The following is an 18,648-nucleotide window of genomic DNA, read 5'->3' on the forward strand; positions in this document are numbered from 1 at the left end:
CCCATTACCTTACTCCTTTGGAGGCATTTGGGGCGTTTGGAATCCTGACCTCCCCCTAGTCCAGCTCCTGAAGACAAATTAGTGTGAGACCCATCCCGGCTCAGCTGGGCCAAGCCGCGGGGCAGTGGGGCGTGGGGCGCGCGGGGCGGGCCGTCGGAGGCTCCGGCAATCCCTATCCAGCCTCGCGCCGGAGGGGGCGCGGCCGTGACTCACCCCCTCCCCCTGCCTCCCTCCTCCGCGCTCGCAGACTTACACCCTCCCCTGCCATCCCGCCCCGGACTCTGGCTCCGGCTCCGGTTGCAGTTTGCAACCTCCTCTACCGCCTCTCCCAATTCGCTGGCGGCTCAGGTGGCTCTGCTTCGATGTCCTACAGGGGTCCCCCGGGCCGGAGTCGGTTGGGCTCCCCTCACCCTCCGCTGGCGTCATGAGGGCGAACCGGGCTCTGCAGGTGCTGGGCTTGCTTCTCAGCCTGGCCCGGGGCTCCGAGGTGGGCAACTCGCAGGCAGGTAAGCGGCGCGAGAGCACGGGCAGCTCGGACCGCGGGATCCCGAGCCGAAGGCGCGGAACCCTGGAGGGCAGGGGCTACCGCAGTGCTAGGTTCGGGGTGCTGACCCTGGGTCCGCTGGGACCACCTCGGCGGGGACTGTCAGACTCGGGTTCTTGGCGTGATCCGGGCGGGGACGGGATTCCTGGACCACCACCACCACCTCCCCAGCGCGTCGCCGACCCTCGAATTTGTCTCTCTGGACAGGGCTGATGCCGAAACAGCTCACACTTCCGAGGGGGCTCTGCAGGGAGGGGAGCTGGGACCTCCGTTCTGTTAACGTGAGGAGATGATTGGAGGTGGAGATCTTGGCGGAAGGGCGGGGGGGGGGGGCTCTCAGTTTGCTCCCCAATCCTCTGTTTCCCCGGGTTTCAGCACACTCCAGTTTCGTTGTTTTGCCGACAGGGCGGAGCTATGGAAGGGTTGGAGGGGGTTGTTGTTCTCTGATGCTGGAAAAACAAGAGAGGCACCTCCTCTTCCGTGAGTGGGCCTGCCCTGGGGAGGGTTGAAATTAACCACAGGGCCAAGTCCAGGTAACATCAGGGTGAGAGGCCACGCAGAGGCTGACTGCCCTCTTTCCGTCAAAATAATATAGCTGGTTGGTCCTTGACGACTTGACGAGCCTCTCTTTGTCAAGACCCAGATCAGGTCAACGAATATTTATTGAGCATCTACTATGTACAAGGCCCTGGGCCAGGAACTGTGGGGTCAAGGACTTCCAGCCTGTATTTCTCTCTCTTTTCTTTCCCCAACGTGAGGGCCAACAGGTCATCTCTCCTACCTTCTGAGCCTCCTGTCCTGGGGAGTCTTTCCTAGATCCAGCTTCTCTCCCACCCCCATTCTGTTTATTGTCTGACTGTCTCTAGGAGTCTGGACTAGAGTCAGATTGCTCTTCTATTCCTCCTCCCACTCCCATGCCATCTAAGCCACACACACACACACACACACACACACACACACACACACACACACTTTGGGGCATCTCTGGGACAATGGACACCTGAGGGGTGCTGTTATTGCTGGCATTGGGGGAATCCTGTTGATCTCTTCCCTTCCCCCCAAGATCTCAGCTTGGGGTTTGGCCCAGCCAGGGCCCCTTCCCCAGGGTGGGAGTGGGAGAAACACCTGTGCTTCCCCCACAGTTGCTGGGCCTAAATTTAGACCCTGGGATCTTGAGATGTGAACACTCCCAGCTGGTGGAGGGCGGGGGTCTGGGGACTGGAGTGGGAGGGACCCAGTAGAGTGACTGTATCACTGTCCCATCCAGACCCCTGGGATCTTCAACCGGGAACCCAGGAGTCCCAGATCCTGGCCACCTTCCCTTAGGGAGCCAGGAGGCAGGCATGGTTGGGTCTCTTTACCCTTTATCTGGATCCTGCAGCCTCTGGGCATCCGGCCCTGTCTCAGTCCTTCTATAGCCCCTTTGTCCTGGCTGTGATGGGGGTGGGGGATGTTGGAGAGGAGGCCTCTGGTTGAGGAGGGGCCGGAGATTCTTGCTGTGACCCACCCCAGTGCTCTCTACCAAAGGAGGGCCTGTGACACTGCCCCTCCCTATGCCCCTGGTCCCTGGGTACAGCAGGGATTTTTATAACTTCCTCCCCCCTGCCCTCCTCCCCAAGCTGCGGGTTCCTCCTCAGAGGTGTTGTTCTTACTCTATTCCCGCCCAGGCCCTTTGCTCCCTGTTTGTGTAATACGGACTTTACCCTCTGGGGTGGCAGGGAACTGGGACCTCTAACGCTATAGCCTTCCAAGCAGCGACACAAAGTCTGCACATGCACGTATGGGCAGGTGGGATGGACGGGGCCACCTGCAATACCTCCTAACAAGGAAACCCAAGGACAGAACCTGTATCAATTTCTGGGCCAGCAGGGGAGCTGTGTACTTGTTCCTCCGTATGTGCGTACACACCACCTCCCTCTGCAGAAATCTTGGCTCCTCCCTTATCTAGGGAGAAGAGTTGGCGCCTTGACTTGGAAGAGGGGGTGTCCTGCCAGGAAGGGGGTTGGGGTGGGGCTATTCCAGAAATGACTAACCTTCCTAATCTCTCTTTTCAGCCCAAGGACCCTGGAGTTCCCAGGCTCCTCTGGGAGCTCCCGGCCTGTTTACCCTTCTGCTGGGTCTAGCCCACCCCCTTCCCTTTCCCAAAAAGTGATAGCAAATGGGAGCCCTCAAAAGTCAAGTGGTCAGAGTAGGGGTGTATCTAGGAGGAGAGGTTGGGGCCTCACCAATCTCCCTCCTTCCCTTCCCACTCCTGCCTCCCACTAAGCTCCACTGCCTCAGGGAAGGGTGGCTGGAACAGGTGGTATCTCCCCCCACCCACACTCTTTCACTGAGCCAGCGGAAAGAGAAGGGTAGGAGTTCAGGGTCCAGGATTTCCCATAGCCCCTGTGTCCTCCATACTGACAAGGTAAAGTGAACCCCCAAGACCGACATACCTTATGAACCTTGAGTCTAGGCGCTCCCCCAACGCGAGTGAGGATTGCCATGTTGGAAGGCTTTTTAATCTCTTCTGAAAATGACATTGAGTTGAAGCCTCAGAATGGGGGGAGTCTGCTGCTGTTTCTCTCCAGGCTTCTCTGCATTTGCTGAAAAATACTCTAGGCCTGGAAAGTGTGATGCTGAGGGAGCTGGAGTGTGCTGGGATGGGGAAAGGGAGTGAGAAGGGAAGCCAGAGTTTAGGAAGGGGGGACCTGGTAGGCAACCAGCTCCTTATCTTCCAGCTTGAAGACAAAGCTCACATTGACCCCACCACCACCACCAGAGCTCCCCCCTCTGGTGAGGTCACTTGCCTGAGCCCAAGTCTTAAGGGTGGAAGGGGGGTAGTGCTGAGGACAGGGTGTCTGGGGACAGGGTGGGGCAGCCCCCTCCTCCTAGATAGAATCGCCTCATTGTGGGCTGGACTGTGGCCCCAGGCAGTGCCCCCACCCTCTGCCCCCATCCCACCCTCAGTAGACACAATAGGGGCTGTGTACTAGCCCCAAAGAGATATTTATTCCGGGATCTAGAGAGAGGCAGGATGGGGGTAGAAAAGTTAGTGCCCTGGTTGGCAGGGGGGAGGGGGGAGAGGTGAGGGGAACCACGTCGTGGTCCTTTCCTAAAACTTCTTTGTAGGGAGGGGGAAAAAAACCTACACCCTCCTTGATTAACCTCTTAGTACCCAAAGTAGTACCTGAAAGAGACACAGAGGAGGTCCTGGTGGAAAAAGGAAACGTTTCACCTTCTTGTTCAGGGGAATAGTGAGGGGATTCTGAGAAAAGAGGAAGTTCAGGCTCTCGGTCCCACATGGGCCTTTGTGTCTGTCTGTAGGGGTGAGGGTTGGAGGCAGCTGCCTTCTGATGCTATTGAATGTTACTGGAAGAGGGTGACCAAAGCGGTGGTCCTGGAAACTTGTGTCCAGCCCTCTGCCCCTCTTACTTCCGCTTTGAACAGTGTGTCCTGGGACTCTGAATGGGCTGAGTGTGACTGGTGATGCCGAGAACCAATACCAGACGCTGCAAAAGCTCTATGAGAGGTGTGAGGTGGTGATGGGGAACCTGGAGATTGTGCTCACAGGACACAATGCTGACCTCTCCTTCCTGCAGGTTAGAGGGCCCAACCCCCTTCCTCAACCTGTTCCCCCTTATCCTCCCTGCAGAAGCCTCCTTCCCTTCCTCGGGGCTACCCTCTGCTGGAGTTCAGCATTCCTAAGACTCCATAGTTCCTAAGATCCAAACCTATGTGTTTATGGGACAATGACTGGAATCTGGGACTATGGTCTGGTCGCTGTAGCCAAGGATAGAGAGGGGCTGGCCATGAGAAGGGGGCAGGGGCGGGGTGATGTTCCACACCAGGAACTAATGTAGAGAGACGTTGAGGGCTGAGAGGAGGCTGGGAGATGAGAAAGGGACTGTGCAAGGATTCTCTAGCATGAGGAGCTCTGAGAAGGACAGAGTAGAAGGCTGGAATTCCTCCATCATTGCTGCTGCCTGTCTTCACTTGCAGAAGGGACACAGTAGTGTGACACTGTCTACTCTACTGCAAAGTAGGAATTAGAAGAATTAGAGGAGTTAAGGATTCCTCAATGCCTTAGGGAGGGAGAGGGAGTAAGACTTTTTCCCCTGCTGTTCCTCTCACTGACATGATCTCCTCCATCACAGTGGATCCGAGAAGTGACCGGCTATGTCCTCGTGGCCATGAATGAGTTCTCTACACTGCCACTGCCCAACCTCCGGGTGGTGCGGGGCACTCAGGCCTACGATGGGAAGTTCGCCGTCTTTGTCATGTTGAACTATAACACCAACTCCAGCCATGCGCTGCGCGAGCTCCGCTTTACTCAGCTCACTGGTCAGTTCCTGATGCTTCTTTCTGGCCTTGCCCCTCAGCCAGCCTGCTGACAGGCACCTCCTTGATGATGTCCCAAGACTGCTCACTCTCAGTGTCCCTTTCAAGATGCCCACCACTTTGACCATTGTGGTCTAAAGGTCCACTACTGAAATAACACAGGGCCCCAGGAGGGAGCTGGGGCTTCTGCCCCAGCGGGAGGGTTCTTGTGTCCTGGTGGGGCTGGAATTAGAGCTGGATCTGTTACCCATTCCTCTAACTTCAAAGTACAGTGTACCTTGATGTCCCTTCTCCCTGAGAATGGGAATCCTACCGCCTCCTCCCTCACAGTTCTCCACAAGCTGAAGGAATATATAGGGGTTAAATGCCACCTGGCCACCTTCTACTTCTCCCTGTCCCAGTCAGTTGGAAAACAGACTGGTAGGGTGGTGGGGGTGAGTCAGGGATCTTCTCTCTTTCTTTCCCTTCCCCTCCCCCACTGGCCAAACCGGATCTGGACAGGTGTCTGAGGAGGCGGGAGTTTCTTTTGGCTTGGCTCCTCCTGTATTACAAGGAGAGCTTTCTCTGCAGTTTGGATTTAACTGGACGTACCCGTCAGCCCGTTTCCCCTGCTCCTGGGTCTCGGGTGTCCATTTGGACTGGTGGGAAGGTAGGGAGGAGGAGGTCTGCCGTAGCCCTTAACCCTGTCACTTCTCTTCCCTACCTCAGAGATTCTGTCAGGGGGCGTTTATATTGAGAAGAACGATAAACTCTGTCACATGGACACAATTGACTGGAGGGACATCGTGAGGGACCCAGATGCCGAGATAGTGGTGAAGGACAATGGCAGGAGCTGTGAGTGGCCATGATCCAGACTGTTCCCCCTGCCCCCACCAAACCAGAGTGACTCCTTTCCCATCATCCTTGTATTCCTAATTGAATCAGCTCTCCACTGAACAAACACCTCAGGCCCTAGACCCAGGGAGCCCGCCAGGAGGGAGCAGGTCAATCCCCTAGAATCTAAACCGCAGAAGCAGTGTGTCGAGAAAAGCGGCAAAAGATCTCTGTGTACCAAGTGGGGAAGCCAGATCTTTGAATTCCACATCCATTTCTCTTTCCATGATGACATACTCCTTTCTTCTTGGAACCTCCCTACCCCTGACTACAGTCTGCTGCTCTCTATCCACTCGCATGTACTTATTCTTACTGGGTTCAGTTTGCCAAGGAGGTGCCAAGTTCCTGGGTGGGACTGGGGCTGAGCTTGGCATTTCCCCTGGACCCTCCCTTGAGCCACCCTGTGGGTGGCGTGGAGGCATGGCTCCACCCCTTGTTGACAGGTTCACTTGAGCCCAGCCCTGCCCTGCAAGGGTGAGGAGGGACACTGCTCTGGCTCTTCGCTTCCCAGGACTAGGGTGCCTGTGTGCTGACATCATACCCTGTTGATTCCAGCAAGCCTTTCTTAGCCCTGACAGTCTCTTGTGTTGCTTTCCTTCCCAACCAGGTCCCCCCTGTCATGAGGTCTGCAAGGGGCGATGCTGGGGTCCTGGACCAGAAGACTGCCAGACACGTGGGTTTACTTTCCTCACAAAACTTCAAATGCACACACTTGCATATCCCTGCCTCCCCCAGCCTTTGTCAACACTGGGGTAGGGTTGAGCTTAGACGGCAAGAGGGTGAGCAGTGGCCTCAGAATACAGTCCTAAGAGCCCTGACAACTGTGCTTTCTCTTCTTCCATAGTGACCAAGACCATCTGTGCCCCTCAGTGTAATGGCCACTGCTTTGGGCCCAACCCCAACCAGTGTTGCCATGATGAGTGTGCAGGGGGCTGTTCAGGCCCTCAGGACACAGACTGCTTTGTACGTACTATTGCCACCATTTACCTGGGTTCTGGGGGATGTGGGCTTTGGGGAGGAAGTCGGGGTACATATGTAACATGAGTTTTATGAGCCTCCCATGTTCCTAGGCCTGCCGACTCTTCAATGACAGTGGAGCCTGTGTACGCCAGTGTCCACAGCCTCTTGTCTACAACAAGCTAACTTTCCAGCTAGAACCCAATCCTCACACCAAGTATCAGTATGGAGGAGTTTGTGTGGCCAGCTGTCCCCGTAAGTGTCTGAAGGGAAGGAACAATGGTAGTGGAACCAGGATTTTAGACAAAATTTTAGGAGGCAAAAGGGATAAAGTTGACTGGTAAATAGAGAATGTAGAAGACAAATGGTTGTGATCATCTAACCACCCCCAATGAATGACCCATATGTCCTGTCCCCCATCTGTTTCCCCAGGACTTCCAGCAGTTTCTCCTGGTTCTGCTCCTTGGAGCAACAAAGAGCACAGGGCCTTTCTAATCCATAGGACAGCATTTGAGGAACCTTGGGTGGTGGATTGGGGCAAATCCAGTGCAGAGCAGGAGGGAGCAAGGTTTGGTTGGCAGTTGGTAGTGTCCCTCCCGCATCACTAATGGTGCCCTCCTCTTTCCTAGACAACTTTGTGGTGGATCAGACATCTTGTGTCAGGGCCTGTCCTCCTGACAAGATGGAGGTAGATAAAAATGGACTCAAGATGTGTGAACCTTGTGGGGGGCTGTGCCCCAAAGGTGAGTAGGAGAAGCTAAGGAGTTTGTGGAGAGACAGCCTTTCCCCTGAGACTACTCAGCACCCAACCCCTGACCCCCACTGAGCCTCGTTTTTGTTTGCAGCCTGTGAGGGGACAGGCTCTGGGAGCCGCTTCCAGACTGTGGACTCTAGCAACATTGATGGATTTGTGAACTGCACCAAGATCCTGGGCAACCTAGACTTTCTTATCACCGGCCTCAATGGGTTAGAGATTCTTCTTTCCCCCTCCGGTCCCCCATCCCATCCATCCCTGTACAGTTCATTTCACTGGCTCAACCCTTCTCATATGTGGAGCTGATTAGGAATCTAAATCATGAAATCTTAGAGCTCACAAAGGACCTAACAGCGCTTAACTCAACCTTCCACCCAGGGCTTGAATCCCAAGACATGCCTAAGCAATCCAGCATCTAGCTGAGTGGCAAGGGACAGGGACATTGTGTCCTCCTTCTTAAAGTTTTGTAAAAGTTCTTCCTTAAATTTAGATAAAAATCTACCTTCCCATGATTTCCAGTGACTTCTCCTAGTTCTGCTACTTGGAGTGGAGCCATAAAGAACAAAGGGACTTTCTACTACACAGGACAGTGCTTAAACTGTGTGTGTGTGTGTGTGTGTGTGTGTGTGTGCGCGCGAGAGAGAGAGAGAGAGAGAGAGAGAGAGAGAGAGAGAGAGAAACATTAGGGCCACCTGTTTTCTTTTGACAGAATTTTAGATCCACACTGAAGTTGCAAAAATGGTGTAAAGATTTCCCATATGCTCTTTAGTAAAGTCCCCCAAATTTTAACATTATACCACATGCCACATGCTTTAGAAATTCTCTCTCACTATACACACACACTATATACTCTTATTTTTCTGAACCACTTGAGGGTAAATTTCCAGACATGGTGACCCCTCACCCCAGTTATGTTTCAATGTGTATTCCTTAAAAACGTTTTCCTCCATAACCACAGTACAATTGTTTAAATCAGGAAATTAGCATTGATACAAAATGTTATCTAATCTACAGACCTTATTCATATTTCGTTAATTGTCCTACCAATGTCCTGGATCATACATTACTTTTAGTTACGTCTCTTCAGTCTCTTTTAATCTATAATTGTTCATGGCGTTGATGAGTACAGGTCAGGTAATAGGTAGAATGTTCCTGAATTTGGGTTTGTCTGATGTTTCCTCATACTTAGATTTAAGTTATGCATTTTTTTTAAGATTGGCACCTGAGCTAACAAGTGTTGCCAATCTTCTTTTTCTTCTTTTTCTCTCCAAATCCCCCCAATACAATAGTTACATATTTTTAGTTGTGGGTCCTTCTAGTTGTGGCATGTGGGACGCCACCTCAGCATGGCCTGATGAGCGGTGCCATGTCCGTGCCCAGGATCCGAACAAGTGAAACCCTGGGCCTCCGAAGCGGAGGGCATGAACTTAACCACTTGGCCACAGGACCGGCCCCAAGTTATGCATCTTTGATAGGACTAGTACAGATGTACTCTCAGCGCAGCCTATCAAGGAGGCACATGTTGATTTGCCCCATCACTGGTGGTGATATCTCTGGTCACTTGGTTGAGGTGCTATCTGCCAGGATTTTCTACTGTAAAGTTAGTATTTTTCCCTTTGCAATGAAAATAAGTATCTTGTGGGGAGATATTTGCCTGAATCAATTTTTACAAGCAGAGTTGCCAAATGAGGATTTTCTAATTCCGTTATTCCTTCTGCATTTATTTGTCGGCATTCTAGTGTTAGGAAGAGTCTTCTCTTCCTATTTATTTATTTAATCTGTGTGGGTACTTGTTTTAGTCAATGGTTTATAATCTCTTACAATCATGTTGGTGTTCAGTTGTCCCTGATCTGGCTATTGGAGCCCCCTTCAAGCTGGCTCCTGTGTTCTTTGGGCTTGTACCCTTAATTCTTTGAGCAGTTCCTCACTTTTTTGTACAAGATGCTGTAGGCTCATGTTATGTTTTTCCTGCCCCTGCCATTCTCCAAGGAGGCCTGTTTTCATTTAGTGGACAATGCTACTTAGAAACTAAGTTCTGAGGCTAGGCAGGCTCATTGCTACAGGATTATACCTCTGCCTTGTTGACTGGTTTTTACCATTCCCTCCAGAGACCCCTGGCACAAGATCCCTGCCCTGGACCCTGAGAAGCTCAACGTCTTCCGGACAGTACGGGAGATCACAGGTGAGTGGGAGCAGAGGCTGTGCTTTCTGAGAGGAATAGATGAGCCACAAGCACAAACTGTGGTATAACCCTTGGGCAAATCTTGTCCCAAGCAACAGGGGAGAGACCAGGAGAACCTGAGGAAGAGGAAGGGGAGAAAGCTCCCTGCTCATGTGCCTCTCTCCAACCCCTCAGGTTACTTGAACATCCAGTCCTGGCCTCCCCACATGCACAACTTCAGCGTCTTTTCCAACCTGACAACCATTGGGGGCAGAAGCCTCTACAAGTGAGTAGAGGGTGTGGAGTTGGTAGCATCTCCAGGCAATGAAGACTGTTTCTTAGGCATCCTTGAGTGAAATTCAAGGCATTGTCTCATAAGCAGGCCCAAAGGGTCAGAGAGTTTGATGGGGAAAAGGCGAAAGGAGTGGGGAACCCCTCTCAGTGGGTGTGACTTGCCCAGAGCAAAGTTGCTGAATGAAAATGAATCCACTGCATGGTCTATTTTCCCTTTGTAGTCTCTCCTCTCATCCTGTCTCCTTGCTTTCAGCCGGGGCTTCTCATTGTTGATCATGAAGAACTTGAATATAACATCCCTGGGCCTCCGATCCTTGAAAGAAATTAGTGCTGGGCGTATCTACATAAGTGCCAATCGGCAGCTCTGCTACCACCATTCTCTGAACTGGACCAGGCTGCTTCGTGGGCCTTCGGAAGAGAGACTAGACATCAAGCATAATCGGCCTCGCAGAGACTGCAGTGAGGGAAAGGGCCCACTGGGTGGCGGAAAGAGGGAGTCAGGGAGGAGAGAGGTATAAGACTGTTCTGCCCTGGAAGTGGGAGTAGGGGTGGGGTTGGAGCCAAGGAGAGGGGGATGTTAGGCTAGAAGCAGCAATGAGGAAGAGTCCAGGAGAGGGCTTGTTAGGAGACCTCAGACTCCTCCTAACCTACCCCTTCCTTTCTAGTGGCAGAGGGCAAAGTGTGTGACCCACTGTGCTCCTCCGGGGGATGCTGGGGCCCAGGCCCTGGTCAGTGCCTATCCTGTCGAAACTACAGCCGAGGAGGTGTCTGTGTGACCCACTGCAACTTTCTGAATGGGTACAGTGAGGGGAGAGCAAATCAAGGGGTGGGGAGATGGAACCCTGGGATGGAGCTGTTCAGGTGGCACCTGGAAGCCTTGAGACAACTTTCTGCATATGCCTTGGTGGGAGTGAGGTAGGAGACCCTGAGGTTGGGGGATTAGGACATGAAGGTCAGGACTTGGAAGTGACCCCCCTCCCTTTACTGCCCACTGCAGGGAGCCTCGTGAGTTTGCCCATGAGGCTGAATGCTTCTCCTGCCACCTGGAATGCCAACCCATGGAGGGCACCGCCACATGCAATGGCTCGGTAGAGTAGCAGCACCAGCATCTCTAAGGGAGGGTGGGGCAATGCTGAAGGGTCTAGGGAATGATATGGCCAATCTCAAGGCCAGCACAGGGAGGCCAGAAAATGATAGGGTCTGAGGATGGAGGATCCTCAATGGCTGGGTTGGTCCTTGCTGGGAGGTATGGAATTGACCTGGGGGTCTCATTCTTCCTGACCTTTTCTCTTCCACCCAGGGCTCTGATGCTTGTGCCCAGTGTGCCCATTTTCGTGATGGGCCTCACTGTGTGAGCAGCTGTCCCAATGGAGTCCTCGGTGCCAAGGGCCCCATCTACAAGTACCCAGATGCCCAGAATGAATGTCGGCCCTGCCATGAGAACTGCACCCAGGGGTCAGTGATGGGATGATAAGAGGAGTTCGGGGGAGGGGTAGGAGCACAGAACTGGGGGGAAAGAAGAAGGTGAGGGGAGCAGAAAGAAGAAAGGAACTATGATTTAAGAATCATTCCCAGGGCCAGCCTGGTGGTGCAGTGGTTAAGTGTGCACGTTCCGCTTTGGCAGCCCGGGGTTCGCCGGTTCGGATCCCGGGTGCGGACATGGCACCACTTGGCAAGCCATGCTGTGGTAGGCGTCCCACATATAAAAAAGTAGAGGAAGATGGGCACAGATGTTAGCTCAGGGCCAGCCTTCCTCAGCAAAAAGAGAAGGATCGGCGGCAGTTAGCTCAGGGCTAATCTTCCTCAAAAAAAATCATTCCCAGTGTGTAGTGGAGGACTGGAGAAAGGAAAACTCAGTAACAGCACAAAATTACACCACAGTTTTGGGAACCTGGAATCACCTCAGCTCAGGGTAGTTTTCATTCAAGAGAGGGCCTTAGGGGGAGGGTTGGTGAGCTAGAGATGGGGCCATGTTTTGCGATATGCCTTGGGCTCCAGGATAGGACATCATGGTAGGGTCTGAAACAATCTTGTATGTTGAGGCTGCTGGAATTCTCCCAGCTCCCATTTAAGGAGGTGACTTTCTTCTCCAGGTGTAAGGGACCAGAGCTACAAGACTGTTTGGGCCAAACACTGGTACTGATCAGGTATGATGGGCCTGGAGATTGAGGAAGCTGGGGATATTTGGGAGAGAAGCTAGGTAGAGGGCAGCAGCCTGCTGAGCAGCGTTGAGCATTCATTCTGGCCTTCTATATACAGTCCACTATCACTAGACTTGGACACAAGAATCCAGGCTTCTGGCCTTCCCTTCCTAAAATTAACTTGCAGTAGCGGGGGTGGGGGGGAGTGTCCAAATTTAGGTTAACTTCTTCAGTGCTCAAGGATATATGTGTGTGTGAATGTTAATTTCTTGCCCCAGATCTGCACTACCCCTTCAGTACAGCTATAGATGACATCTGTAAGGGATGTGTAGACCCAGGATAATGCTGGATTTCTTTATCCCACAGCAAAACCCACCTGGCAATGGCTTTAACACTGGTAGTGGGATTGGCGGTGATTTTCCTGATCCTGGGTGGCTCTTTTCTCTACTGGCGTGGGCGCCGGATTCAGAATAAGAGGGCTATGAGGCGCTACTTGGAACGGGGTGAGGTGAGTGCCTGGCTTCCCCTTGAAAGATATCCTGTACATCACTCTTTAAGAGCCTCCTCCTTCCTCAGAGACTTGATCCCTGTCTTCAAGGAGGTAGTATGGTCCACTAGAAAGAACTCTGGCCAGAGAAATGGGAGACATGCATTCTAGTCCCAATTTTGCCATGAATTTGCCACATGACTTGGGAGAAGGTCCTTTCATTCTCTGTGCCTCAGTTTATGCATGTTTACAGAGGAAATAATAACATTCACCCTTACAAGATGGCTGTAAGGGTGAAAGGGGATGATGCATGTGAAAGTGCTTTGAAAAGCACAGAATTCTATAAAAGTACTCAAGGTGATAGTATTACCGACTCTCCCCACTTCCCCCATCAAAGGAAAAACCCAACCCTCTTGATTCCTGACCTCATGAACACAACTTCCTCAGTCCTCAGGGTCTGTTATTCCCCACTATGCCTGCAGTGCTTTCCAAGACCAAAAGACAATTCCTCTTCCCGCTCCCACCCTTTGGGCTTTGCTGCTCTTGGCGTCCACCTATAGGGAAGGGGCTGGAGTGGGACATGGGGTGGGCTTGCCTGAGTACCTCCTTCCCATCTGTTCCTCAGAGCATAGAGCCGCTGGATCCCAGTGAGAAGGCTAACAAAGTCTTGGCCAGAATCTTCAAAGAGACAGAGCTGAGGAAGCTTAAAGTGCTTGGCTCAGGCGTCTTTGGAACTGTGCACAAAGTAAGTGGTCCACAGGAAGTCTGGGGAGGTGGGGAAAGGATCTAGGGCAAAGGGGAGAAAAGATTTAGGGAAACGACTAGCCTGGGGAGAATGACCTTAGGCTGACTCCTGCCCCAAACTTCCCAGGGAGTGTGGATTCCTGAGGGTGAATCAATCAAGATTCCAGTCTGCATTAAAGTCATTGAGGACAAGAGTGGACGGCAAAGTTTTCAGGCTGTGACAGATGTAAGTGAAGGAAGGGTATTCTGTATGCCACTAGATACAGTTATGCAGAAGCATGGTTCTGTGTTAGCAGATACTAGATTAGCAATGTTGATGTCCATGAATGTTGGAGGGAGCCCTGGGCTGGGTATCTGTGAAGCTATTTGTTCCCTAGCTAACCCCTCTTCTGTGTCTTAGCATATGCTGGCCATTGGCAGCCTAGACCATGCCCACATTGTACGGCTGCTGGGACTGTGCCCAGGGTCATCTCTGCAGCTCGTCACTCAATACTTGCCTCTGGGTTCCCTGCTGGATCATGTGAGGCAACACCGGGAGGCGCTGGGGCCACAGCTGCTGCTCAACTGGGGAGTACAAATTGCCAAGGTGAGAGGAGCCTGGAGGAGTTCTACGATAGAACTGCCTGGCTGGGGAGGGTGAAGTTCTAAGAGGTGCCTTTAGGGTTTGGGGTGATTCTGGATCTCAAAGACCAGTTCCCTCGACTTTGAGAATACCTCCTTTCCCTATAGGGTATGTACTACCTTGAGGAGCATGGTATGGTGCATAGGAACCTGGCTGCCCGAAATGTGCTACTCAAGTCACCCAGTCAGGTTCAGGTGGCGGATTTTGGGGTAGCTGACCTGCTGCCCCCTGATGATAAGCAGCTACTACACAGTGAGGCCAAGGTGAGGTGACACAAAAGTCTGGGTAAGGAGGTGGGGGAGGAGTGAAGCATGGGGATAGGGAGCCGTCAGTGGTGTCTTTCAGAGGCAAGCAGATGTTGCGTGGTCAGTTCAAGGACAGGAGCCTGGAAATGCCAGAAATATAAGTTCAGAGAGCAACAAAGAGAAGAATGATAAAGAACTTGGGGGTTAGAAATGCAAAGAAAATTTGTGGAACTCAACTGGTAACACCTTTGTCTTTAATCCCCCAGACTCCAATTAAGTGGATGGCCCTCGAGAGTATCCACTTTGGGAAATACACACACCAGAGTGACGTCTGGAGCTATGGTCAGTCCATCTGGATGCCCTCCACACCATCACTGGCCCAGTTGCCTTTTGAGACCCCGCCTTCGAATCTCTTAAGCCCTTCAGATCCTTGTGTCAGATCAAGCTCTGCCTTCCCTTCATCTTCATGTCCATGTCTACTATGCTGCCATCAACTGGTCATGTCTTCCTATACCAGGTGTGACAGTTTGGGAGCTGATGACATTTGGGGCAGAGCCCTATGCAGGACTGCGACTGGCTGAAGTACCAGACCTTCTGGAGAAAGGGGAGCGGTTGGCACAGCCCCAGATCTGTACCATTGATGTCTACATGGTCATGGTCAAATGTGAGTTACCTGCTGATCTCAGGCATTTTCTAACTGACTTCCCTCCCTACTACACTCCTATCTTATGGCTCTGCTACCTACATTTTACCCAGGTTGGATGATTGATGAGAACATTCGCCCAACCTTTAAAGAACTAGCCAATGAATTCACCAGGATGGCTCGAGACCCACCACGGTATCTGGTCATAAAGGTCAGTAGGGATTAGGAGGTTTCAAAGAGATTCAGAGAAAAGATTGACTTGGCTGGAACCGAGATCCACCTTAACGATCACCTGCCCCTATAGAGAGAGAGTGGGCCTGGAATTCCCCCTGGGGCAGAACCTCCCGCTCTGACAAACAAGGAACTGGAGGAAGTAGAGCTGGAGCCAGAACTAGACCTAGACCTGGACCTGGAGGCAGAGGAGGACAACCTGGCGACAACACTAGGCTCTGCCCTCAGCCTGCCAGTGGGAACACTTAATCGGCCACGTGGGGTAAGTCACTTTCCAGTTACCCAAGAAATTGCACCCTGAGCCCTCTGCACACCTGTACCCTCATGAACCCCACAGATACCCAGATTAACTATTCAAAAGCTCCCATGGTGAGTAAATTCCTCCCTTTATCTAAAACTCTTGCTTACTTTTTTCATCCTAGAGCCAGAGCCTTTTAAGTCCATCATCTGGATATATGCCTATGAACCAGGGTAATCTCGGGGAGGCTTGCCAGGTAAGGCCTGTCTCTTTAAGGGGCTGATGAGAGGGTGGGTGGCAGAGAGTCTTAGGATCTATAGGGGTTGTGGGAAACTTTAGAAACCTCTGAGGTTTAATCGGTGTCCTACAAAAAAGAAGACAGTGAACAACCCAATCTCTTTCTTTTTTTTTGTTTGTTTGTTTGGTTTTTTTTGAGGAAGATTAGCCTTGAGCTAACTGCTGCCAATCCTCCTCTTTTTGTTGAGGAAGACTGGCCCTGAGCTAACATCCGTGCCCATCTTCCTCTACTTTATATGTGGGACGCCTACCACAGCATGGTGTGCAAAGCGGTGCCATGTCCACCCCCGGGATCCAAACTGGCAAACCCCGGGCCGCCGAAGCGGAATGTGCGCACTTAACCGCTGCACCACCGGGCCAGCCCCCACAATCTCTTTCTAAACAAATATCTATTCTTTCCTTGTCTCTGTGTAAATCTCCATGTATTATTTTCCTCCTCAGGAGTCTGTAGTTTGTGGCAGTAGTGAACGGTGCCCCCGTCCAGCCTCTCTGCACCCAATGCCACGGGGACGCCTGGCATCAGAGTCATCAGAGGGCCATGTGACCGGTTCTGAGGCTGAGCTCCAGGAGAAGGTGTCAATGTGTAGAAGCCGGAGCCGGAGCCCACGGCCACGTGGAGACAGTGCCTACCATTCCCAGCGCCACAGCCTGCTCACTCCTGTCACCCCACTCTCTCCACCAGGGTTAGAGGAAGAGGATGTCAATGGTTATGTCATGCCAGATGCACATGTCAAAGGTGCCTGACTCTTCCTAGGGCTTTCCTCAAATCTTTCTCTAATCCCCTTTCTTCAGGCTCCTCTTAATCCTTTTATCTTCTCTGATCATATGCCTCCCTATTCATTTTTTCCTAACTTTCCCCCACCCCCCTGCCTATTACCATGAAGTTCTCCATATACCTAGCCTCTCTTCTCAACCCTCAGGTACTCCCTCCTCCCGGGAAGGCACCCTTTCTTCAGTGGGTCTCAGTTCTGTCCTGGGTACTGAAGAAGAAGATGAAGATGAGGAGTATGAATACATGAACCGGAAGAGAAGGCGCAGTCCTCCTCGTCCTCCTAGGCCAAGTTCCCTTGAGGAGCTGGGTTATGAGTACATGGATGTTGGATCAGACCTCAGTGCTTCCCTGGGCAGCACACAGAGTTGCCCACTCCACCCTGTGCCCATCATGCCCACTGCTGGCACAACTCCAGATGAGGACTATGAATATATGAATCGGCGACGTGGTGGAGGAGGTCCTGGGGGGGATTATGCAGCCATGGGCGCCTGCCCAGCAGCTGAGCAAGGGTATGAAGAGATGAGAGCTTTCCAGGGGCCTGGACACCATGCCCCCCATGTCCATTATGCCCGTCTCAAAACTCTACGTAGTTTAGAAGCCACTGACTCTGCCTTTGATAACCCTGATTACTGGCATAGCAGGCTTTTCCCCAAGGCTAATGCCCAGAGAACATAACCCGTGTTCCCTGAGGTACTCAGGGAGCATTTGATGGCAGCTAGTGCCTCTAGAGGGTACCCCTCTTCTCCCTAGTCCCTCTCCCCCACAGGTCTCAGCCCCATTTCCCCAGTCCTAGACAATTCCATTCAACCTTTGGAGGCTTTTTAAACACTTGGAGGACACAACATTCTTGTGGTATGTAGCCAGCTGTGCACTTTCTCCTCTTTCCCAATCCCATTCCTCAGCTTCGTCAGGGGAACTCCCTGGAGATATGAAGGATTACTCCCTATGTCCCCCTCTCTCAGACTTGTTGAGACCAGGCTGTAAGGAGTGACTTTGTTTCCCGTCAGCATCCTAAGGAAGAGGAAAGGGGGAAAACCTGCAAGGGAAAGAAAATTTTGGCTCATGACTCTTAACCCCCTGGAAAGAATGGGAAGCTTAAAATCTTGAGGAACAAAGAAGGAGGTTAGGAGTAGATATTAATTACTATTAATTGAGCATTTACTGTGTACCAAGCATCATGCTGAACTTTACCTACATTATCTCAGTTAATCCTTTTACAACAATTCTATGAGCTAGGTATTATCTCATTTCACAAATAAGGAAACTGAGCCTTAAAGAGATTAAGTCAATTAAGTGGCATGTCCAGGGGTCAAAATCTTCCAATGCATATGGTCTTACTGTAAGATAGCAAGGAAAACCTGTGTAAGGCAGAGCCCTTGTAATGGGCATTGTCTTGTTTTTGCACTGAATCAAGTCTAACTCCTACAACCACAGCCTCCTACACCCAGACTTCTCATACAGGAAGCAAGGGGAAGGGGGTGGTCAGAAGGAAAAATAACTGGACATCTTTGTGTAAACTATAATCTACATGTGTTAGAAATGATCTCCACTTCTTATCTAAGGGGCAGATCCACAAGGGTCCCAAGAGCTGGGTTTTTTTTTTTTGTTTCTTTTTTTTTGGTGATGAAGCTTGTCTCTAAGCTAACATCTGTTGCCAATCTTCCTGTTTTTGCTTGAGGAAGACTGTCCCTGAGCCACATTTGTGCCCATCTTCTGTCTATGTGGGACACTGCCACAGCGTGGCTTGATAGCGGTACACAGGTCCACACCCAGGGTTCCAAACCTGCGAACCCCAGGCCACTGAAGCAGAGGACACCAACTTAACCACTGCCACCCGGCTGGCCCCCCAAGAGCCACTTTTAGAAACTATTCTCATCCCGTAGTGGGAAGCTTCCAGTTGGGATAGAAAGAGGACCCGGCTTCAGACCTCTGTCCCCTTGGATGCGAAACGGGGGGTATGTGTTGTTTTTTTTGTTTTGTTTTTATACATATCTGAATAAAAAATGCCAGTTTTTCAGCTTCTTGTCTGTCAAATGAAGAAAACCTTTAGTGTGCGAGACCACTCCTTTTCTCTGCTTCTCAGCAGTGGACAGCTACCATCGCATGCTTTTGGCTTGTTTTCTGACGGTCCTACTCTTGTCCCATGCAGCTTTCTTCAGCCCTACTTTTTTCCCTTAAGGGTTTTACTAAGAATCTACAAAGAATAGAGATTCCAGCAGGGAATAATAAAAAAAAACAAGTTTGGTGAAGTTAGCAAAAGCCCTGGAGATGCACTCACTCAAGAGGCGGAATACTAAAACTCCCATGTTTCAAGACTCTTAATCT

General features: G+C 51.6%; 1 protein-coding gene across 1 annotated transcript; it reads left to right on the forward strand.

Moving 5' to 3' along the window:
• The first annotated feature begins 282 nt into the window (after window positions 1–282).
• ERBB3 (erb-b2 receptor tyrosine kinase 3) lies at window positions 283–18,338 on the forward strand. The gene is made up of 28 exons (XM_014843868.3): window positions 283–506; window positions 3,974–4,125; window positions 4,681–4,867; window positions 5,573–5,698; window positions 6,345–6,410; window positions 6,582–6,700; window positions 6,808–6,949; window positions 7,324–7,437; window positions 7,540–7,660; window positions 9,557–9,630; window positions 9,805–9,895; window positions 10,157–10,362; window positions 10,569–10,701; window positions 10,901–10,991; window positions 11,204–11,358; window positions 11,997–12,050; window positions 12,411–12,552; window positions 13,157–13,276; window positions 13,403–13,501; window positions 13,676–13,861; window positions 14,005–14,160; window positions 14,409–14,484; window positions 14,660–14,806; window positions 14,899–14,996; window positions 15,090–15,278; window positions 15,439–15,510; window positions 15,993–16,287; window positions 16,472–18,338. The coding sequence occupies exons 1-28, from the start codon at window positions 425–427 to the stop codon at window positions 16,996–16,998; spliced, it is 4,020 nt and encodes a 1,339-aa protein (XP_014699354.3). The 5' UTR covers window positions 283–424; the 3' UTR covers window positions 16,999–18,338.
• Window positions 18,339–18,648: the final 310 nt, after the last annotated feature.

Source organism: Equus asinus, chromosome 22, assembly GCF_041296235.1.
Source record: "Equus asinus isolate D_3611 breed Donkey chromosome 22, EquAss-T2T_v2, whole genome shotgun sequence".
Lineage (NCBI taxonomy): Eukaryota > Metazoa > Chordata > Mammalia > Perissodactyla > Equidae > Equus > Equus asinus.

Coding starts and splice junctions, on each gene's coding strand:
- ERBB3 (XM_014843868.3), top strand. CDS start 425: ATGAGGGCGAACCGGGCTCTGCAGGTGCTGGGCTTGCTTCTCAGCCTG. Junction 507..3,973: donor GGTGGGCAACTCGCAGGCAG/GTAAGCGGCGCG, acceptor CGCTTTGAACAG/TGTGTCCTGGGACTCTGAAT. Junction 13,862..14,004: donor GGGGAGTACAAATTGCCAAG/GTGAGAGGAGCC, acceptor CTTTCCCTATAG/GGTATGTACTACCTTGAGGA.